Below are 23,989 nucleotides of genomic sequence, written 5' to 3'. Positions count from 1 at the left end.
CAGTATTTTGGGGGTAGGGTAGAGTAGGGGCAAGACCACTTCATAGGCGGTGGTGTGCACTTTTATCAGGAGATTCGTAATGTCTGCTTGTCTTCCTTTGGCCCGTTGGAACTTATTTAGGTTGGTTACCAAGTCGTTTTGACACAATGCTGCTAAACTTTGATAGCTTCTATGCTTTGTGGTATGATAAGGTGCTCCTGATTTATCATATACATTTCCTGCCCCAAACATAGAATCAACTATTTCTCCAAGGAGCTCTGTGGGTGCTAGGGGTGGGGTAAGTAAACTTAATGGCTTGTTCTATTTGTAGTCTGAGTTAAGTATAGCCTACATTTATTTCAAGTAAGGAGAGAAAACTCCTTTGTTTCCATTGTAACTATCAAGGATATGTTCTGATTTGATCAGTTTAGGAGCTCTCTACCACTTTTGAGTTGAACTGATGAAATATCTAGCACTGAGTAAACGTATAGATACGCTGTCAGTTCTAGTGCTGTCGTTAAATTGAACCTAAGAGAAAGGGTTGCTATTAATATATTTAATTTTTTTTTCTTTGTGGCATAACCTGTTTTTGTTTCTACTTTATATTTTATTTATGGAAATAATATTGGGGGATGTATTTTTTGGCAGTACTTTATGAGCCAAGAGAATTAATGATTGATAATTTCTGTTCTTCAAAGATTGTATAAGGTCACCAGCAGTAAAAATTTTCTAACAGCAATACTACCCACTCTCAGTAACCAGATCTTTTTGACACTATAAATATTTATAAGTCATCATAATATATGGATGATACTCTTTGACTTTTGTTCATATACTTGTTAAAAGTTGAATATTTCTGCATATAGTCTACAAGAAATGTACTAAACTTTCTATGTGCTAACATTAGAGTCTGGCATTTTAGGTTTGTAAAGATATGAAGGACAATAAACTACGTTATAAAATAATAAAGCAATAAGCTTCATTAATATTAAGATAAGTCAAGATAATCAGTAGATATAAAAATATATAAATTTTTTTTACTGTTTCCTTTTGCTGTCTTGCTGAGCAGTCAACATAGGAGAGATCTAAATTATATGACCTAGAGGGAAATTTACAAACTTTAAGCAACGAAACTAGTTTTTTATCTTATTTTAATTTATGTTGGGTATCAATAGTTGAAACTGTTAAGTAGGATTCTGATAGTGTACATTTAGTCTTGGTTCAGATTTATAATGTGAGAATGATAAATAGTGTTTTAAAACTAGTTTGATATTAAAGGTGTTGTACTATGGAGTGACTCAGCATCTACTTTTGTTTTTTGTTATTTGATAGTTTACAGAGAATCCTGATTCAGCTGCATATGTAACAGTTTATATTATAGCAGTTAATAGAAATTTCATGAGTTTTTTTTTCTTAAATTTAATCCAAAGACTTAAAAGAAGGAATAAGAGGAAATTTGATTTAAAGTATCTAACACACAGATACACTTTATCAAAGTGTAAAATTCAGATAAGCATCAATAATTTAGAGTAATTTATTCTAAAATTTAGAGTAAATGCCAAAACTGTAATATATGCATATTTACATCAGCTAACCTGTCAGCACAAATTGAGTTGTGGTTGGATTTAAACAAGTAAATGTGTATGCATATCACTTCTCATTAGGATTTTTAAAATAATAATATTTCCTAATTTGAATGAAATAATTTTAGAGTCCTTGGAGCATTTTCATAGAATTTGAAATCCTCCAAATGGAACATCTTCAGTTGAACTTTCACTTTATGAACTCAAAATACTTCATTTTTGAGAAGTTTTACCTGGAAACAGTTTTGAAAAATTATTCGGGGTTTTTTGTGTTTTAAAGATTATTTGTCCTGGTGCTAGTAAGTGGTAGAGGCCAGATTTGAACCCAGGTTTTTCTACCTGCGACTGCAGAATTCATTTGAAAATACTCTTGGTTAGGTATATAAGATTTTATTTTGATGGTAGGTACGTAGGTCTGTTTTTAGTGCTTGTTTTTAAAAGTGGGTTTTGTCCAACTTATGCAGTAGTTACATTCCTCTTTGAAATTTGTAGCAATGTCCTGTTTGTCTGTGTAGGTTTCTTTTATAATTATCTAATCTGGTTATTTTAAATGTTTGACCTATTTTATTTGGATTTTTTTTTCCTTTGGAAATTAATGATTTTAACTTTTCTCGTCCACAGAGTTATAGTGAATGGTTGCATGGATTTGAAAAAAAGGCAAAAGAATGTATGGCTGGAACTTCAGGGCCAGAGGAGGTTAAGGTTAGTTCAGCATATGAACTGTTTGTAATTTAAACATAGAAAAAAGAAGCAAATAAGATTTTGTCTTCATGAGCTTGGAAAGGATAAAAGATAATCGAATAAGGCTCTTTTGAGAAAGTGTAAGAAGGTGATTTCATTTTGTTTAAATTTTAGTTGAAATACAGTAAGTCGTCTTTGCATTTGATTTGTTTACAAAGCTAATGTTTGCCATTCCTTTAACTCTGTATTTTAATTGTTTCTAAAATTGAATATTTATCCCTTACTATTTTTTTAGCCTAGGTTTAAAAAGTAAAGATCAGTCGAGATAGGTAGAATCTCACTGGTTTGCTGAAGCATCCCCAAATACATCATTAGAGGTATTTAGAAACTGGATTGGTTTTTATCTTTGGCTACTGAAATTGGGGGGATTTATTATTATTGTTTTCTTGTATCTCAAGTGGCATGAATAAAATCCTCTTTCCCATGTGTGTAGCATAGGCATTGTGACCATTCTTCACATGTGGATCTGCTTTGATCTTACCACCTGACTAAAGACTTTAGTACCAAGACTATTTATTATAACATTGTTTAATAAAAATGACCAAAAGGGTCATTGAATGAACTTCATTGCTACTTAGAAAGGTTGAAATGTAGTGTTTCCTTATAAAACACTTTGAAACCATTTAGCATATTACAGTATTAAGTACTAAAACAAACTTGAAGCATAAAGCTTTCTGGTAGAATTACGGAATTTTTCTTTATTTCGTTCTTTGCAGGTTCTAGAGCACAAGTTGAAAGAAGCTGATGAAATGCACACATTGTTACAGCTAGAATGTGAAAAATACAAATCCGTCCTTGCAGAAACAGTAGGAAATGATTTTTAATCTACATTTTGATTTTACTTTAAATCATTACCTTCTTCCTCCATGGCCTAAATAGTTTTATCTTGGCATTAGAACATGAATTTTTCAAAACAACTATACTTTTGTCTGTAGGAAGGAATTTTACAGAAGCTACAGAGAAGTGTTGAGCAAGAAGAAAATAAATGGAAAGTTAAGGTTGATGAATCACACAAGACTATTAAACAGGTATTTACAAAAGAAAAGCTTAGAGCAGTGGTTCTCAATGTGTGGGGCTTGAACCAGCAGCATCAGCATCATGTGACATGCACATTCTTGGGCCCCAACCCAGCTACCAAATCCAAAACGTATGTGGGGTGGCAGCAGTCTGTTTTCATGAGCCCTCCAAAATAGAATGCCCACCCAAGTTTGAAAATCACTGGTTTTAAAGTATGACTAAAGGGTAATCATATAGAATGTAGAGTGCTAGTTACAGAACTACTGTGTGATAAGGTAAAGAATGCTGGAAAAGAATACTGGTAAAGAATATGGAAGTCAGTGTGGCGATTCCTCAGGGATCTAGAACTAGAAATACCATTTGACCCAGCCATCCCATTACTGGGTATATACCCAAAGGACTATAAATCATGCTGCTGTAAAGACACATGCACACGTATGTTTATTGCGGCACTATTCACAATAGCAAAGACTTGGAACCAACCCAAATGTCCAACAACAGTAGACTGGATTAAGAAAATGTGGCACATATACACCATGGAATACTATGCAGCCATAAAAAATGATGAGTTCATGTCCTTTGTAGGGACATGGATGAAACTGGAAACCATCATTCTCAGTAAACTATCGCAAGGACAGAAAACCAAACACCTCATGTTCTCACTCATAGGTGGGAATTGAACAATGAGAACACATGGACACAGGAAGGGGAACATCACACTCTGGGGACTGTTGTGGGGTGGGGGGAGAGGGGAGGGACAGCATTAGGAGATATACCTAATGCTAAATGACGAGTTAATGGGTGCAGCAAACCAACATGGCACATGGATACATATGTAACAAACCTGCACATTGTGCACATGTACCCTAAAACCTAAAGTATAATAATAATAAAAAAAAAAAAGAATACTGGGTTCAAAATCAGTTTTAAAGTATTTAACCCATAATATAGAATTCAAGAAAAAATCATTCCTCTATTTGTGGGACCTGAATGTTACTGTGCAACCTTAATTTTTCTCCCTTTTACTTCAGCGTGATAAAGAGTACCGTTACTCACTTATTTTTGGGGGCCAACATGCAGAATTTACAGTTGCTGATGGTACTCTACTTTAATGCACTTGCAGAATAAATACAGCTGAATATCAGTTAATACTAATCAAAAATTAATCACTTTTAGCCGAGCCTAATATACAAATGGAGTAGGTTTGGACCACAATTTAAATCAAGTTCAATGTGACTCATTTTTAAGGTCTTTTAAAATTCAGTAAGACTTTAAATGAGATGCATTTCAAAACCTTGGAAGTGTCTTTTAATTGATCAGAATTCTACAGGATAGAAACTGCTATATCCTTGGTGGTTTACTTGGCCATATAATTGTTTCACATTTCAGATGCAGTCATCATTTACATCTTCAGAACAAGAGCTAGAGCGATTAAGAAGAGAAAATAAGGATATTGAAAATGTATGTTATTTGATTGTTTTACTTGTAACCTATGGATTTGTTTTTAGCATTAACGATTGTCTGAAGATCTATAGTTTAAGATTACTTTATAGTTATGCTCTTAATATCTTGGGTAGTGTTTGGGTTGATACAGTTTTATATTCATAAGTGTCATAACTTTGCCTTGTGGGGAAATATTATGAAAGGAAATTTTAAGTGTGCTAACTTTTCCTTTGTTGCATTGCTAGCTGAGAAGAGAACGAGAACATTTGGAAATGGAACTAGAGAAGGCAGAGATGGAACGATCTACCTATGTTACAGAAGTCAGAGAGGTACTTAAAACAAAATCTTTTCAAACTTGCTTCTCAATTCAGATTAAGTTTATAACAGTGATATTTCAGTGTAAGTTGTTTGTGGCAGAGCTTCCGAGTAGCATACAAAACATGGGCTATCATAAGGAGATCAATCTTAAACTCTAAACTTCATTGCAGCTGAAAGATCTGTTGACTGAATTGCAGAAAAAACTTGATGATTCATATTCTGAAGCAGTAAGACAGAATGAAGAGCTAAATTTGGTAAGAAGCTTGTCCTCCACTGGGTATCAAGTAGGCACTGAAAACACTTTGTTGACATGTGGAGAAACCATCCAAGCTTTTTTTTCTTTGCTAACATCTTTAGCTTGGCTTTTTTGTAAGTCTAAGATAATCTTCATATTCCGATGATTCCTAAGATTATCTTTCTTTTCTTGACTCCTAAAATGATCCTTCTTTTCTTAGCTCCTAACAATGGCATGTTTGGCTTCCAACTCTTTTTCAAAATTTTCCATGTTTTATAAATCCTGTTTTCTCGAACAGCAGTCTTTTCTGTGAATAAAGAAATGAAATAAAGATTGGCTGAGTTACGAAGATTTTCTTCTCAGACTATCATACTTAATGGGGCCTTTTATTTTCTAACCTGGGAGAAGATTATATTGAAAGTCAAAGACACGTATTCTTCATTCAAGGGCAGTAATCTAATCCAGTTTCTAATTTTAACCTAGTCTCTCTATATATTACAAATATTAAAAAGCATATGAGTCTTTATTATCAACATATTATTTAGAGCATAGTAATCCTAAAAGCATAGACTTTGAGATAATTTTATGTTAGCTAAATGTCTTAAAACATATAGTACCCTGTATTCCTATTCTCAAGTTTTCTAAAAACTGTACTGATTGTGACACACTTAGCTATTAGACAGATATGGCTGTCTTGCTCTCTGTTTGAAACAACAATTGTTATGTCTTCCCTGTGAGTTAAAAATTGTTACAGCACAGGGATTAGATTTTTTTTTTTAAGTACCTTAATAAACTCTCAGAAGATTACAGTAAGTAAGTTTTTTCCTTACCCAAAGTTCACCCTGCCCAGTTTGGAATTTTCTTGTTAACATTAGTCAATGTACCAAGAAAACTTTAACTCATTCACTTGTGGTTGGTATCCTATGTTATGGCAAGAATTTATGGGAATCAATTTTTAGAGTAGAGCTGTATGAAATACAGGTTGTGTATTCTTTATCTGGAATGCTTGGAACCAGCAATTTTGGGGGGGGATTTTGGATTATTTGTATTATATGCTTGCTCTGTATGTGTCCCTTATCTGAAAATCCGAAATCTGAAATGCTCCAATGAACATTTCCTTTGATTGTCATGTCAGTGCTTAAAAAGTGTAGGATTTTGGAGCATTTCAGAGTTCAGATTTTCGGATTAGGGATGTTCATACACACACAGCCCTACACACACAGAGCCCTACACCTCTAATTTTTAAATCTTTGTTTTATTTATCAATGTTTTACTTTAATTGAACTCATTCACACTGCATTGTGAGACTAGTTCTATGCTATACATTGCACAGATTAGGACTGTGATATGTCATGGCTATAAGTCCTCACTCTATGTTTTTAAAAAATCATTTCTAGTTGTTAGAGTTTTACTTACAACTTTGGTGCTTAGTGGCTGACTCAACAGTTACATGGTTACATTTCCACTCAGCTTAATGCTTTATTTTGATTTTTTGTCCCCCTCCTTCTGTCAGGAGATCATTTTGAGTGGTTGATACTTACATTTTTCCCTAGTCTTGAGTTTGGAATCTTTATTTTAATGTTTGTTTGCTCAGAATAACTGCTGCTACTTTTTATGATAAAATAGCTTTGTTTGCCTATACGTGCTTTGTGTATTCTTGGGCCAGAAGATTCATTTCTCTGATGGAGAATATTAAAACTCAAAGTTGTGTAAAGGAGCAAAATTTATTTGGGTACTTAACATAGAATTCCTCAGATAAAATTTCCAAGTGGAATTTCCCTCTGCCCCACTGCTGCCCCTTTTTAATTCTCCCTCCAATTTTAAATGTCACTGCCTTGTATTTCTGCCTTTGGGCCTCTAGAACTGTTTCAAAAGTGCCCATGGGTGGGAAGCAAAAACAATTACCTTATGAGAATAAGAAGAAAGTTTTTTGGGAGCAATATAGTTCATTTTCCTTGCTCATATTTAATTGGAAAATCAGAGAAGCGGCATTATATATTCGCACGGGAGTTACAGAACTTTCTGTTTTGACGGATTGGTTATTCATAGGTGTATCGTAAGGCATTTCTTGATGGTATAATTTAGGCCAATGTGGTCTTGTACTACCCCTTAGTGAAGCCTTAAACGATGGTCAGTATTTTAGGAGTTTTAATTTGACTGGATTTGTAGTCTTCTGTTCAATATTTTAAAAAATATTGTATAATTGACTCTTTAATTGAACTGTATAGATTAAGAAAGCCTTTAAAAACTAATGGGTAAAGTATCTATTTGGCTTTTAATTTGGAATAATTTCAGTGACTGTTATAAATAGTGATACCTTCAAAAGGCACTTTACTGGAATTTGATGGTTTTGTTTTTGTATTTGCAGTTTTCTGCTCTAAACTGTAGTTCATTTCTGTGGCTTTTCTTATGTTTAGCTTTACAGATGGGAACCTCTACTGCTTAGCCTTTCTATACATCTGGTGCAGCATATTGGCTAATCCACTGTGCATAATAACTGTTAGCAGTCCCATTCATTCTTCAGTCGTAGAGGTATCAGCATAATCAAAGAATGATGCAAATTAAGTTAATTATGGTGTTCCTTTATTTTTACAGTTGAAGGCACAGTTAAATGAAACACTCACAAAACTTAGAACTGAACAAAATGAAAGACAGAAGGTAGCTGGTGATTTGCATAAGGTAGGCACGGTTTGTCCTAGAGATGTCGTATCATGAGCCTATGTTGTGTGTTCAATCTTAAGCAAACTTATGCTGCTAATTCTGGATTTGTTGTTTTGCATCATTATATTAACCTTTTATAAATTTAAGCTGCTTGTTATTAGTTACTATTTTGGAACGAAACTTTTTGGCTTGTTTTTCCAGGATTCTTAATTCACCTCATTATTTCCTCATATTTCTATAATTAATTGCTTTATAAAGTACAGAGTAAAATTTGGTTGGAGTTATTAAAATTTGGCTGCATCCATATATTTTTTAAAATTGGGATTTGGCTGTGTATTCATTTACAAAGTATTTTTCTCTTGGTCTTTTGGATAAAACAAAGATATAAATTGCTATTTTTTTTTTCAGAAGTTTTTCCTTCATTTATTTCTTCATACAAATATATTTTTCCTAATCTCAATGCAAATGAATGATTTTTAGGACTGCATTTCCTTGCATTGGTTTGACGGGTTATTTATAATTCTGTTTTGAGGTCTACTTTTAATAGTAGAATTCACATATTCTTATATCAAAGCTGTTTTAGAGCTATGATAGTGTTTATGGATATATCATCATTAGCAAAACAAATGTCACTTTTTGGAATTGCAAGAACAAGAGGTACACACACCTTAAATTTTGATAGTATAAAACGGAATCCCAGAAACCTAAAAGTAGTAATTTATACTCCTCTCAACATGGTATGAGAACATATATTTCCCTATACCCTCACCAATATTAGATATTGTCTGACATTTAAATATTTGGTATTCTAATAGATTTTAAAAGTTATCTCATTTAAAAAAATAATACTCCTTTTAAAGAGTTGAAAGAAATTTTTTTTGATTCTGTATGCCTATAGTTTATAATTGTTATGTAAAAGTCTAGGAATCCACAAGTGTTGTCAGATTATTTGAGTGTAGACAGAATGTGAATTTGGGTCTGTTTTAGAGGACAAACTGATGCTTAATACACTGTTATAGTTGAGCAGTCAGTTTACTTTGATACGTGATTTTAATTTTTGACCTCTGGATCAAAATATGAAACATGGAATTTAGCCTAGCAATGTAGTTTCTTAGAAAGTACTTTAAAAATACTAAATGGGTGCTCAAAGTTATATAATAGATATACCATCTTATTTACAATAGCTAAGATGGCAATGATAGGTGACAATTAACTGCCCCATACCTATACAGTAGAAATATTGTGCAACATTTGATTGGAAAAGCACATAAATATTTGACTAAAAAAAGTTAATAACAGCTGGGCGTGGTGGCTCACGCCTATAATCCCAGCACTTTGGGAGGCCAAGGTAGGCGGATCACCTGAGGTCAGGAGTTCAAGACCAGCCTGGCCAACATGGTGAAACCCCCGTCTCTACTAAAAATATAAAAATTAGCTGGGTGTGGTGGTGCGCACCTGCAATCTCAGCTACTCAGGAGGGTGAGGCAGGAGAATCGCTTGAACCCGGGAGGCAGAGGTTGCAGTGAGCTGAGATTGCGCTACTGCACTCTAGCCTGGGTGACAGAGCAAGACTCTGTCTTAAAAAAAAAAAAAAGTTAATAACATACTTTGTAAAATAGGTAAGTATAAAGCAGTAGTATGTTAAAGCTCATTTATGTAATATTTTCTATAAGCACATAATATGTAGAGAGGGATCTAAACTAGGGGTGGACAAACCCCAAAGCTTTTTTAGGGTTTGTAGGTCACATATGATCTCTTTAGAATATTTTTGTCTCCTTTTTAACATAACCCTTAATTTTATTTTATTTTTTTCGAGATGGAGTTTCGCTCTTGTTGCGCAGGCTGGAGTGCAATGGCACGATCTTGGCTCACTGCAACCTCCGCCTCCCAGGTTCAGTCGACTCTCCTTCCTCAGCCTCCCTAGTAGCTGGGATTACAGGCATGTGCCACCACACCCGGCTAATTTTGTATTTTTAGTAGAGACAGGGTTTCTCCATGTTGATCAGGCTGGTCTCGAACTCCTGACCTCAGGTGATCCACCCGCCTCGGCCTCCCAAAGTGTTAGGATTACAGGCGTGAGCCACTGCGCCCAGCAACATGGCCCTTTAAAAAGTAAAAAATATTCTTAGCTTGTGTTCTGTACAAAAACAGGCTTTGGACCAGATTTGACTAACCTTTAATCTAGACTAATACTAACCTAAATATCAACTATGGTTATTTCTATTTTTAAATTGCTTTATATAGTTTCTGTATTACTTAAGCTTTTAAAAACAGTGAACATATGTTCTTATAATCTGGTGGGGGGTGAAACTATTTTCATTTTGGAGGGAAAAACCTGTGTCGTCTTGACAGGAACTTTTCTACAAAATGAATAAAATTATTAATTTTTTATGTATTTATCAACTGGATTATTTAGTAGCTACCACATTGCTTTCCTTATAGGCTCAACAGTCACTGGAGCTTATCCAGTCAAAAATAGTAAAAGCTGCTGGAGACACGACTGTTATTGAAAATAGTGATGTTTCCCCAGAAACGGTATGTATTTTCTTCATCCCCAGATCTCTGAGCTAGTTACCTTGTGACCTGTGTGAACAACAAAAATGTATAAGGTCCATCTCCAAAAGTCATCTTCCTTGAAAATATCCTGTCCCTAAAATGTAGTGTTTTCACTGATGTTTGATCTCATTTTTGCTTAGTGAGGTATGTTAATTTTAAGGGTTGTGTTGAGAGGTATGGAGCAGGGGTCTCCAATCCCTGGACTGTGGTCAGTGGCATTTTAGGAACCAGGCCACACAGCAGGAGATGAGTGGTGGGTGAATGACCATTACCGCCTGAGCTCTGCCTGCTGTCAGATCAGTGGTAGCATTAGATTTTCATAGGAGTGCAAACCCTATTGTGAACTGCATGCTCCTTATGAGAATCTAATGCTTGATGATCTGAGGTGGAACAGTTTCATCCTGAAACCATCCCCGCACTCACGCATCTGTGGAAAAATTGTCTTCCACAAAACTGGTCCCTGGTGCCAAAACGATTGGGTACCGCTGGCTTAGAGTATAGACTCTGGAGCTAGACTGCCTATGTTTGAATCCTGGCTCTGCCACTTAGTAGCTATGTGAATTTGGGCAGATCTTTATCTACTTTGTGCTTTAGTTGCCCCATCTGTAAAAGGCAATGATAATAATACCTATCCTGTAGGGTTTTTGAAAGAAGTAAATGAGTTAATACATAAAACACTTAAAATAGTAGGTGGTACTTAGAACAGTGCCTGGCACTTAACTTAGTAAGAGCTCAGTATATATTAACTTTTTTTACTGGTTGGAATGTGCTTTCTTTTGCGGGGCAAATTTTTTTTTCTGAGAGAAAAAATGGATTCTGATATTCATAGATTCTAGATTTTTTTCCTTTTGTGGCCAGGTGACAACATTTATACATAATTTTCTTTGGTACCAACTAGTTTGCACCACTAGTTAGCAAACAGTATTTCTCTATGTGGTTTTTGTTATTGTTGATTTTCATGTCATTGTTCAGATTTTTTAATGTTTGTGTTTAAATCAGCAATATAACATTTTCTGTTGTTTGGTTGTACATTTCTTTTCCTTGTGTATGGAGTTTATCATCACTTCCATCTCTTTTTAGGAGTCTTCTGAGAAGGAGACAATGTCTGTAAGTCTAAATCAGACTGTAACACAGTTACAGCAGTTGCTTCAGGCAGTAAACCAACAGCTCACAAAGGAGAAAGAGCACTACCAGGTGTTAGGTAAGGACAACTGAAATATTGCTGCCTATGGGTAATTGACGTTAGGTGTATGTGTAATGTGTATTTACATAAATAAAGGAAACTCACTTCACTAGAGGAAATATTCCTTCTTTATCTCTCTCAGAACTTCCAGGTGACAGCCTTAAGCTTTCTTGGAGCTTTAGTTCTATTTTGTGCATATTTTGAAGGTCTTGTAGCTTGGAGGGGTTATCTTTGCCTCCTTTGACCTTTGTATCAAACAGATTCTCTTGTAACTTGGCTGCCTGGGTTTTTGTGTGTTGCCTTAATACCTGCAACTGCTTCGTTAGTTTATTCTGTTCTTAGTTTAGAGTAAGTATCTGTGACCTTTTCTCCCCCCTCCCTTCCTTCCTCCTTTCCTCCCTCCCAAAATAAAATGACCATAACATTTTAACTGAGGTAAGATTGCTGAACTGAAAGTAAAGTCATCGCAGTGTCTTAAAATTGAAAGCTGGTTTTTATTCAAGTTTGCTTTGTTAGGTAGTCTAAGAAATTTATTCATTAGCTCCTGAAGTGAGATTTTTACTTGAGGATAGCTAAACCCATAATTAACCAAGTCATGTTATGAGCTTTTATTGTCTATATTACCTTGGAAGGCTCAGATTTGGTAGCATTTTAAAATGACTTGTATTCCAGCTGGTAAATGCAGTTTTTGTTTTTCTGGTTGTAAGTTTTTTTTTCTTTTTTCTGTTGCTACCTGGATTTTACGTGTTTTATGAATAACTTAAGTCACACTGCCTAGAGTGTAATTAGAGTATTCAGATATGCACTGAATACTTCAGATACTCTTCTTCTGAAGATATTTTCTCTAAAACAATCATGATATCCTGGAGACCCTGAGGGGCAACTCATCACTGAATTATCCCTTTCAGAACCCCTGATAATACTGTGTTGGGCTATACAAGGCCTCAGGGAGAGCTTAGGTATCCTGGAAAAGTTGGGATGGACTTCCATTTTGATGTTACAGGAGCATTTTGTCTCACTTGAGAGTGATCCATCCTCTGGCCTACCTTGACACATGTTCTCCTTCAAAATGCTAATTCAGGTCAGTTATCTCTAACATGACTTTCCATATAATAAGCCCAGCTCATTCTTCAACATATCAACAAAAGTAATTAAGCCTCATCCCAAATCTTTTATCTTTGGTAAGCCGACTTCTCCAGTTTCCCAGTGTAAAAATTCTGCCACGTTTCCTCGCTTTTCCAAATTAGGAAATAACATTGCTTCCTAGGGAAACTCTTCCATCGCTCCTTCCCAGGACTTCTGCCTTATTTTTTCCACTGGCTCCCTCTGTTCAGTCTTGAAAACATGCTCAGATGGCTTATTTTAACCTTGTACTTCCCTCAGGTTACCACCCTTATTTTTTACTTTTTTACTATTTAGTATTCTTAAGAAAATACTCTCTATCTACTTATTTATTGTTATTGATTACTTTATACACTCTAGAATGGCTTTTCTTCCTGCTATTTCAGTGAAATCATTTTTGCAAAAATCATTAATGATCCCTAATTGCTAGGTCCAGTATAGGCCCTTCTTTTGCATATGATGAGATACTGAAAGTACTTATGAAATATGTCAAAAATGCTGACGTTAGATCTTTGTGTTATAAGGGAAGGGTTTCATTTCTAGAGAGCTTAAACAATTAAAAGATTGCCTATTACCCCTTGCCTTTAGACCTAAGCAATATTCTCTCTTTAGCATCTCATAGATGTTCTTTAATATTTTCCTTTTCTTCCCAAATACATAGTCTGCTCATTTTAAGTCTTGTGAACTATTTTTGGCTTGTCCGTTGCCACATTTGTTTTAATTGTATTATATTTGAGACATATGAATCATTGATAATAACAGTTTTTCTTTTTGATTTACAGAATTATAGTAATTTATTAAAATATGTCTGTATACCCTCACAACGCAGTTGGCAGGCAGCTCCCCTAAGTGATAGCACAACATTCTTTTGTCAGCTGATAAATATAAGTCCAAGTTTGGCAAGTGGGTGGTTGACAGTATTATATCATGAATGATGGGCCCACCAGGCACTCTCGAACTTCTTCATTCCTTAGGCTCTACCTGGCAGTGACGTTGATAATTCTTCCTTATGTACTTATGTTTTGGTTCCCTTAGCTCTTCTTTATACCCATTAAATGTTTGTGTTACCCTCAGGTTTTTATCCTTAGCTATCATTTTTGCTACATATATTCTCCCTCCTGTATACTCTTTAAACTGACACGAGATGATTAAATTGAAAACACATGTCTTAATCATTAGAATGTAGGTAATAGGTTAATATATCTAATGTCAAGAAACCTTTAAAAATATACACAAGTACTTACGAATTGTTTATGATAATGCTGCACATATTCAATAAAGGGAGAGTTGTTTTTAAAAACAAATACTCAAGAGATAATATGCAGTGATGTAGTTTTTCTAAATCCTGATACATAGTGCTTAGCGTTTCTTAGAGCTGTAGGGGTAGGTGTATTTAACTGATTTCTTTAATTTGTGAAAACTTTTCTTTTGGAAATTTTTTTTCCCATTACCTATTTTTCCTCCCCCCCCATCAAAAAAAGAAAAGGGTACCATCCTCCTCTTTCCATTTTGGGGGAGTGGGAGATTGATTAAGATGCCTTTTATGTGAATTGACAGTATTGGCATTTTATAATATACTTTTTTGTTCCCAGATATCTACTCTTTGTTTCACATTTGCCTGGTTTCTAAGTTTTCTAGATGTATTTCTAACCAAATCAGAAGCTTTATTATCCCAGGTTACCTTATCTTGGAACCAGTTTGTAGAATCCTGTTGAGGGAGGATGATAATTTAAATAGCTGATACTTCATGAGTATGCCTGTAAGCATAAGCATGCTTCCAACATGTGGCAACTCCTTTAATCTTCACAACCACCCTGTGCGTTAGGTAGGTAGGTATTATTATTCCCATGTTACAACAGACCCAAAGAGATTCTATAACTTGTCCAAGGTCATACGGCTAATGGGTGAGCTGAGGTTTAAATCAAGGTAGTTTGGGTACAGGGCTTATGTTGTTAATCAGTGCTTTTCTTCTCCCTAATTCAGGCACTGTGTTCACTGATCCCTTTTGTCACTGTTTTCTTTTCTCCTCATTTTGTCTTCTTATTTATTTATTTTTTTTGCCAGCCTCTTAGAAGTTTTGTCAATCAATTCTGACTTTTTCCTGAAGTTGATATTTGGTTTGTCAGTAGTATATTGGAGAGGCTTACAGTATTATCCAGAAGAAATGGAGGTGAAGCTCTGTGTGTGCTCTCTGTACTCCCTTTAACAAATAGATTCTTAAGTGTTTCTGAAAGAAAAATCCTTTTGTAGTGCTCCTGAGGTACAAGAGTTAATGCTCTGGAGAAGAACTTATCTTATTTTACACTGAACCTTGGCTATCATATGGATCAGGTTTTCATTTTCTGTAATATGTTTGCATAGCACTTTAGAGTTTAATGTGCTAGTGATCTTTTTAGACGTTCCGATCAACTGTTAATAGCCAGTGATAACTTTGCTTTTTAATTTTCCAATTGCTTCTTTCCTCTAAGCTTTTTATTTTGAAAAATTTCACACATACAGTTGAAAGAATAGTACAACACCCATAAACCCTCCATCTGCTTCATCTTTTTCTATATGTCTACATATTTTGTTGTTAAACTAATTGAAAGTAACTTTTAGTCGTTATGACATTTTATCTCTAAGTACTTTAGCACAGATCTCCGAAAACAAGACATTGTTTTATCAATCAGTGGTACCATTATTACATCCAAAAAGACAAAATAATAGTTATGTACTATCCAGTATTAACCCTTTATTCACATTTTGTCAGTTGTACCCAAAATAGCTTTTTAACTATTTTCCCCAAACCAGAATCCAAGGCAAAATTTAGCATGTTGTGTTTGGTTAAGTCCTCTTAGTCTCTCTAATGGCTTTTGAAGTTTAATTTCTTTAGTCATCTTATCTGACTTAGAAAACGTCATATGACCTAAAAAAAAAAATCTGTTTCTGCTCTTTTAAATTATTTATTCACTGGGGTAAGGTTGTATTCAACCTCTTTTCAGTGCTACTCACTCACTTTAGCTTTACATTCTCTTGAGTAGGACTAATAAAAATGGATTACCAGTGTTGTTGTCTTAAATGTTTTCTAACAGAATTTGGCTCACATTTAAAAATATCTACCTAAAAGCTTGTTTCCTTTGAATCCTGAGATTTTTCTCATTTTGATTACCATTAGTGTGAATTGCTTTGAGTCTATTTGAAAGGGCCGTGCTAGATCAAATGGAATATGTACTTTTGGTGTTTGACAAATGTCTTCTGATTGCCTTCTGTTGCTTTGTTTTAAAGTGAAATTCATTCTTTCTGATCTTTTACAGAGTGAAGTAATTGAGAAACTGTTCATTTGAGGATAAAAAAGGCATTGTATTATATTTTGCCAAATTAAAGCCTTATTTATGTTTTCACCCTTTCTACTTTGTCAGAAACACTGAACAGAGTTTTGTCTTTTCTAATCCTTGTTAGACTACTGATTTAAAGAAAGAAAAAAAAAAGCCAACTCTGTAGACACCTTCAGAGTTTAGTTTTATAATAAAAACTGTTTGAATAATTAGACCTTTACATTCCTGAAGATAAACATGTAATCTTTTATCTTATTTTGCTCAATAAAATTGTTCAGAAGATCAAAGTGGTAAAGGCAATGTAAAATTTAACATTTTAATACTGATGTTGTACACTGTTTTACTTAACATTTTGGGAAGTAACTGCCTCTGACTTCAACTCAAGAAAACACTTTTTTGTTGCTAATGTAATCGGTTTTTGTAATGGCGTCAGCAAATAAAAGGATGCTTATTATTCAAACTTGACTTGTTCTAATTTTTATTGAGCTTTAACAGATTTCATTAGTAGTACAGATCATTGTAATTTAGAATACAGCTATTAATTGGCAACCATTCAACAAGATGGGTTTATGTAGCTTCTATAACCTTTCTAACTGGTGCTCTGGGTCCTCTTCGGTTTGGTCCAGTGTAAAGTGCCCCAGGAGTGCTGGAGTTTCAGAAAGGACAGAGCAAGCATTTAGGATTTCAGACTTACCACCCACACTTCAGGTAGAGGAGCTCTGTTTTTACCATTACTATTTTTTTTTGAAGTAATAATAATTAATTTTTAGTTTTCTTTTTCAGGCACTGTTACACAGTTTACATGTGTTATCTTTTTTTTTGTTGTTGTTGTTATTGATACAGAGTCTCACTCTGTTGTCCAGGCAGGAGTGCAGTGGCACAGTCTGGACTTACTGCAACCTCCGCCTCCTGGGTTCAAGCAATTCTCATGTAGCTGGGATTACAGGCGCCTGCCACCATGCCTGGCTAATTTTTGTATTTTTAGTAGAGAGGGGGGTTTCACCTTGTTGGCCAGGCTGGTCTCGAACTGCTGACCTCAGGTGATCCACCCATCTTGGCCTCCCAAAGTTCTGGGATTACCGGTGTGAGCCACTGTGTCCGGCCGATGAAAGTTTTTTTAATAATTGGTTAAAAACACTTCAGATGCTAAATAACCACTGAGAAATATCTTGTGCCATTGAGTACTAAAGTACCCATTAGGCTGCACTGTGGTCCTCTTGTGCACATAACAGTCATGCTTCTGTCATGGGGCCTCTGCATTTTCTGTTCTCTGGGCTTGGAACTCTGGTGTGTCAGCTTTGGCTTGCTCCTTCACTGTGTTGAAATCTGCTTAAATGTCACCCTTCTCATTAAATCTTTCCTGACTATCCGCTATCCTTCTGCCCTCCCTATTCTGCCTTATTGTCTGTCATACTTGATTTCTACTCCCCTTGTTCCCACCAGAAAGTAAGCTCCACGAGGACAGGAAACATCTCTTTGGTTCTTTGCTGTATCTGTAGCCTGAGACAGTGCCTGATACTTCATTGTGCTCAACTATTTAAATGAATGAATGGATAAAATTCATTTTTGGAGGTTGAAGATTATCTAAAGTGGTGCTTCCTAACCTTTTCACTTCACGGCACATATAGTATTTCTAAGGCATATAGAAATCAACTGAAGTGACTTCTTATGGCCAGTGAGGACTGGTGTGGGGATTCAGGCTACCTTTGCTGCTTTTAGCAAATCATTGGGAAATTGATCTGAAGGCCAGATATATCATCAGCCTCTTTCCTTTGTCCTTTGCCATTGCCTAAAGGTGCTCATGTTGCTGCCACCTGTAACAAATTCTGCCTTCCAAGTTACAGTGTCTTCTTGCTACTCTTTCTCTCTTCAGAGCTAAGTTCCTCAGAAGAATTGTGTAATTTTATTATCTTTTCAACCTTTCTGTATGTTTGAATTTAAAAAAATAAATTTCAAAGGACTCTGGGGACACAGTCCAGTCCCTGTCAGTTTGTATCCCTTCCCTCAACATCCCAACCTTACAGTCATTCATCTTTTGCCTCTGAAGTAGCAAGAAGTTCACAACATTGCCTTTTCTAACTTGACAGCTGTAATTGTTAATGGTTCTTGTATGACATTATTAAAAGTTGTGTTCCTGATACCTGCATCAATCTGTCCTTTCTCACTACAGAATCACATAGGAAAAACTTATCACACTCTCAGTGATGTTCAGATATGCAAAGATAATTCTGTGCTCTATGTTCTTTCCCCTTACAGTTAAATATTCCCAGCTCCTTAGTTGCACTGAGTGATTAAAGGCCAAACTAGCCTCCTTGCCTCAATCCCCGACTGTCCACCTTCTCTCTTCTATATTACAAACCTATCTCCAGGAGAGGAAGGGAGCATCAAAAGAGAAGGAATCCTGTGTCATCAAACTCAAATGGCTCTCCTTGCCACTATCACAGTCAACTGAGGCAGAAAGCCCTAAGAAAATTACACATTGAAGAAAGCTTACAGGAAGAGAATAAAGAATAGTCAGAGGCAGACTTCTTGATCCCCAAAAAGAGAAGAGAGAGACGTGGAAGGGAGGAGTGGGGATGCCTCTGAAGCCGGCCATATCCTTGGGTTTGGTGTAGGAAAACTAATTTCGTTTCCTGGAGGTAGTGATATTGTGTAAAGCATCCAGGCTTGAGCTGCCTTGGATGTGTTTCACTCCAGCTGCAAGAGGCTATGTGGTGTATAGCTGTGGGCAATAGCTGTATTACTCACAGAGTTAGAGCTAGATTTTTCATGTGTCTTGCATCCCAGGACAGAGACTGCATATGGGCACCTGCCACTTGTGGAATCTGCCCAGGATGAGATGTAGGGAGAAGCAGTTACCACCAGAAGGAGGCTGCAGTTACACCCTCGGTTAAGACATGTTTGTCCCTTGACCTCATTCATTTGGGTCCCCAGAAAAGGGAGGGCAAAGGAAGAATTAAAGAAAAGACGATTCCTTGTTGACATTATTAAAGCCAGGGGCAGATGGGAGATGGGTTATTACACTGGGTTGGACTGGACTTGTATTAACCGAAGTTACAGAACAGGTTTTGGGTCTACTTAGGATGTGCAGAAGAGGGAGACGGCGAAGCATTGTTGAAGACTGGTTGGGAAAGGACACTAACTTCTTAGGCTGTTCTGCAACCTGGGTGTTAGATTTTTTTTTCTTGACTACATTTTTGTCATTTTTATTTTCCTAGAAAATCTGGCCATTTCATATTTGTTGGCAGAGTTCTACAAGGCAGCCAACATACCACTTGTACAACCTATCACATGCCAGACATTTTTTAAGCAGTTATGTTAGTTCATTTAATCTTCCCTAGAATTTAACTGGCCAGGGGGTTGTGCTTTCATCATCTTCATTTTATAGATAAGGAAACTGAGGCACAGGGAGGATAATTAAATTATCCAAGGTCTCACAGCTACTAAGTACAGGAACCAGGTTTCCAACCTCCAACCTAAGCTGTCTGGCTTGATTGCCTTATTTATACTCACTAAAAAAAATTTTTTATATATGTATTCATTTATAAGTGTGAATGTAATTATATTAATTACTAGAATAATTTTTAAAATTAGACTATACATAGTCTGATAATTTTTAAATTTACTCATTTTTTCCCTCCATTTGTTCCTGTTGTTAAGGTGCCTTCTCTCATTTTGTCTTGATTCTACTTTGGAAGGGATTGCCTACCTTTGTGGTTCTCAAAAGTATGGTTTGCAGACCACTGGAAATCTCCAAGACCCTTTCTAGGAGTTTGCAAGGTCAAACTTATTTTTCATAATAAGATGTTAGTTGCCTTTTTCACCATATTGACATCTGCGCTGAATGGTACCTCAGCAAGTGTTAAAGCAGTGGCTCCCAACTGTTTGTTACTGTATTTACACCACTACTCACCCCAGTAAAAGTCCTACTACAATATCAAAGTCACCTAAGAATGTCTTCTGGTGAGATCAGTAGTGATGGTAATGAATGTGATTTTGTGGTATGTATAATGAAGTATGTCAACATTTAGAAGATCTGTATAACTCAGTGAACCAGTATTTTCCAAATTATGAATGCACAGTGTTACAAAGTCATGCATGGGTGAAAGATCCCTTCAAAAAGCAAGACGGGGCTGGGCGTGGTGGCGGGCACCTGTAATCCCAGCTACTCGGGAGGCTGAGGTGAGAGAATCACTTGAACCGGGGAGGTGGAGGTTGCAGTGAGCCGAGATTGTGCCACTGCACTCCAGCCTAGGCAACAAGAGAGAAACTCCATCTCAAAAAAAAAAAAAGGGCAAGACAAACCAATGGATTTTAACGTAACAGTGCAAAAAGTTCATTGATATCATTTCAGACTCCATATTGTGATTAATCTTTAATAAATTACCACTTGAGTTTGGCTGTAGCATTAAAGAACATCCACAGTTGTCTGAAATGGCTGCCTTTTTTCCAAGGATATGTCTGTAAGGCCGGATTTTTTTCATACACTTCAACCAAAACAACATATCACAACAGATTGAATTCAGAAGCAGTTGCCTTCTATTAGGCCAGGAATTAAAGAGATTTGTAAGGCCAGATGCAGTGGCTCATGACTCATTACAGCACTATGGAAGGCTGGAGTGGGAGGATCCCTTGAGGAGGCCAGGAGTTAAAGAGCAGCCTAGGCAACACAGGGAGACCCCTTCTCTATAAAAAAGATTTGCAAGTATGTAAAGTCAAGCCACTCTTCTCATTATATCTTTTGAGTTTTGGAAAATGAAGTTATAGTTCATGAAAATATGTTCATTATATTGTTATTTTAAATTAGTAAACTTCCAATTTTCTTGGTTTTAATTTCTAGTACATTGAATATTGGTAGAAATAAGTTTTTAAGTCTAAAGCAGTTCTGAGATCAAAAACTTAAGTCACTGGTCTGGCATGTTGGTTTATTTTTCCAACAGTTTTAAGTTATGTTGGACAACTTAGCACTATTTTTTATGTATTTTGTTTTATATTCATTTATGTTTTTATACTTTTTATTCTTTTTATTTTCTTTGCCAACTTACCTGTAAATTTTAATTCATTTATTTTCAGTTCCTGTTTTCTAATAATTTAGGCTATACATTTTCCTCTGGACTTCTTTACCTGCATCTCAGATTTTGATACATAGGTATTGTCCTCCTTTTTAGTTTTTTTAAATTGTGAATATTTCAAACATATAGAAAAGCACAGAAAATAAGAGAAAAAGTCTGTGTTCCTCCACCTTCTGTTTGCTTGAATTTTTTAAATAAAAGAAAACATTAGCTACAGCTGAAACGTCTTGTATAATCCCATCCAATTTTCCTCCATTTTCAGAGGTAGCTACTGCACTGAAGCTGAGATTTATCATTTAATTTCATGTTGTTATCAATACCATAGGTAGGTATCCATAACTAATGTAGTACTATTTTGCATGTTTTCAAAACGTATACAAATCGTTCTGCCATTTGCTTTATTCATTCAATATTAACTTTAAAATTCATTTTGAACTATGAATATGCCACAATTTATACATTCCCACTTTCAGCTGGGCCTTCTTTAAGCTTTTTTATTTTTTTGGAGTGTGTTACATATTTTTCGCATGCATAGATTTTTAAAGGATCTTTTTCTAATATTGCATTTGTGTCAGTGAATATGACCTATATGACACCAATTTCCTGAATTTGTGGAGACTTCAGAAAGAAATTATAAACCAAAAAAGAAATTTTATTTATTTATTTATTTATTTTTTATTATTATACTTTAGGTTTTAGGGTACATGTGCACAATGTGCAGGTTTGTTACATATGTATCCATGTGCCATGTTGTTTTGCTGCACCCATTAACTCGTCATTAAGCATTAGGTGTATCTCCTAATGCTGTCTCTCCCCCCTCCCCCTACCCCACAACAGTCCCCGGAGTGTGATATTCCCCTTCCTGTGTCCATGAGTTCTCATTGTTCAATTGCCACCTAAGAGTGAGAACATGTGGTGTTTGGTTTTTTGTCCTTGCGATAGTTTACTGAGAATGATGATTTCCAGTTTCCTCCATGTCCCTACAAAGGACATGAACTCATCATTTTTTATGGCTGCATAGTATTCCATGGTGTATATGTGCCACATTTTCTTAATCCAGTCTATCGTTGTTAGACATTTGGGTTGGTTCCAAGTCTTTGCTATTGTGAATAGTGCAGCAATAAACATACGTGTGCATGTGTCTTTATAGCAGCGTGATTTATACTCCTTTGGGTATATACCCAGTAATGGGATGGCTGGGTCAAATGGTATTTCTAGTTCTAGATCCCTGAGGAATCGCCACACTGGCTTCCACAATGGTTGAACTAGTTTACAGTCCCACCAACAGTGTAAAAGTGTTCCTATTTGTCCACATCCTCTCCAGCACCTGTTGTTTCCTGACTTTTTAAAGATGGCCATTCTAACTGGTGTGAGATGGTATCTTATTGTGGTTTTGATTTGCATTTCTCTGATGGCCAGTGATGATGAGCATTTTTTCATGTGTTTTTTGGCTGCATAAATGTCTTCTTTTGAGAAGTGTCTGTTCATGTCCTTCGCCCACTTTTTGGTGGGGTTGTTTGTTTTTTTCTTGTAAATTTGTTTGAGTTCATTGTAGATTCTGGATATTAGCCCTTTGTCAGATGAGTAGGTTGCAAAAATTTTCTCCCATATTGTAGGTTGCCTGTTCACTCTGATGGTAGTTTCTTTTGCTGTGCAGAAGCTCTTTAGTTCAATTAGATCCCATTTGTCGATTTTGGCTTTTGTTGCCATTGCTTTTGGTGTTTTAGACATGAAGTCCTTGCCCACGCCTATGTCCTGAATGGTATTGCCTAGGTTTTCTTCTAGGGTTTTTATGGTTTTAGGTCTAACATGTAAGTCTTTAATCCATCTTGAATTAATTTTTGTATAAGGTGTAAGGAAGGGATCCAGTTTCAGCTTTCTACATATGGCTAGCCAGTTTTCCCAGCCCCATTTATTAAATAGGGAATCCTTTCCCCATTTCTTGTTTTTGTCAGGTTTGTCAAAGATCAGATAGTTGTAGATATGCGGCATTATTTCTGAGGGCTCTGTTCTGTTCCATTGATCTATGTCTCTGTTGTGGTACCAGTACCATGCTGTTTTGGTTACTGTAGCCTTGTAGTATAGTTTGAAGTCAGGTAGCATGATGCCTCCAGCTTTGTTCTTTTGGCTTAGGATTGACTTGGCGATGCGGGGTCCAAAAAAGAAATTTATTTAGTCTTGGTTTAGAGTAAGAATGTGTCAACAAGAATGTGAAGCTTTGGCAGGAAATGATTTCATTATCTGAAAGTTTGAGTTTTCAAGTTACTATACCAGACTGGTTGTTACCCTCTTCAGTTAAAAAATAAGAGGGAGTTGGGGAATATTTATTTTCCAGTGATCTCAGAACACAGGAAACAGAGTCAAACAGGTGGGGAAAGGTCTTATTTACATTTGCATTTCTGCATTGTCTCTTGCTTTTGCTATGAAGAATCTAGCAGTTACAAGTTTATGAGTCAATAGTGGGTTCTTCCTGAGCTATTCAATACAGAGTTCTTGGGATTTCATCCAGTGCCAAATACAAAGTTCCTATTTAGTGAATGCAGTATTCATTTCAAAATATATAAAATATGTTGTTAATCCACAGACTATAGTTACAGGAAATGGAAATTTGCTTACTTATGTTGATGAATTGTGTTGGTAAGTTCCATTGCCACCTAAATTGTGCAGGCTTATCAAACCTCTGCATCTAGTTTTTCTCCTTGCCAGCTATGTAAATAAAATAAAAATGTGACCATGTTAGTCATTTCTTGCATTGCTGTAAAGAA

The 23,989-nt window shown here is 35.8% G+C and overlaps 1 protein-coding gene across 31 annotated transcripts in view; it reads left to right on the top strand.

Moving 5' to 3' along the window:
* The window catches only part of KTN1 (kinectin 1), a 105,168-nt gene extending 88,556 nt beyond the window's left edge, over nt 1-16,612 (top strand). For 20 of the 31 annotated variants that reach the window (XM_063645560.1, XM_063645556.1, XM_063645561.1 and 17 more), the window contains 9 exons: nt 2,184-2,264; nt 3,020-3,109; nt 3,239-3,331; nt 4,710-4,781; nt 5,009-5,092; nt 7,912-7,995; nt 10,420-10,512; nt 11,614-11,734; nt 16,132-16,612. In XM_063645560.1, the coding sequence (XP_063501630.1) occupies nt 2,184-2,264; nt 3,020-3,109; nt 3,239-3,331; nt 4,710-4,781; nt 5,009-5,092; nt 7,912-7,995; nt 10,420-10,512; nt 11,614-11,734; nt 16,132-16,136 (723 nt within the window). In that variant the 3' untranslated portion in view covers nt 16,137-16,612. Of the gene's footprint in view, nt 1-2,183; nt 2,265-3,019; nt 3,110-3,238; nt 3,332-4,709; nt 4,782-5,008; nt 5,093-5,251; nt 5,336-7,911; nt 7,996-10,419; nt 10,513-11,613; nt 11,735-16,131 lie in introns of all 31 variants that reach the window. The other 11 variants (XM_063645557.1, XM_063645551.1, XM_063645555.1 and 8 more) reach the window with 1 other exon arrangement.
* The last annotated feature ends 7,377 nt before the right edge of the window (nt 16,613-23,989 follow it).

The sequence above is a fragment of the Symphalangus syndactylus genome, chromosome 8 (genome assembly GCF_028878055.3).
Source record: "Symphalangus syndactylus isolate Jambi chromosome 8, NHGRI_mSymSyn1-v2.1_pri, whole genome shotgun sequence".
NCBI classification, from domain to species: domain Eukaryota; kingdom Metazoa; phylum Chordata; class Mammalia; order Primates; family Hylobatidae; genus Symphalangus; species Symphalangus syndactylus.
The sequence above is the reverse complement of the archived record's forward strand: the minus strand, read 5'-3'. Positions and strand labels throughout refer to the sequence as shown.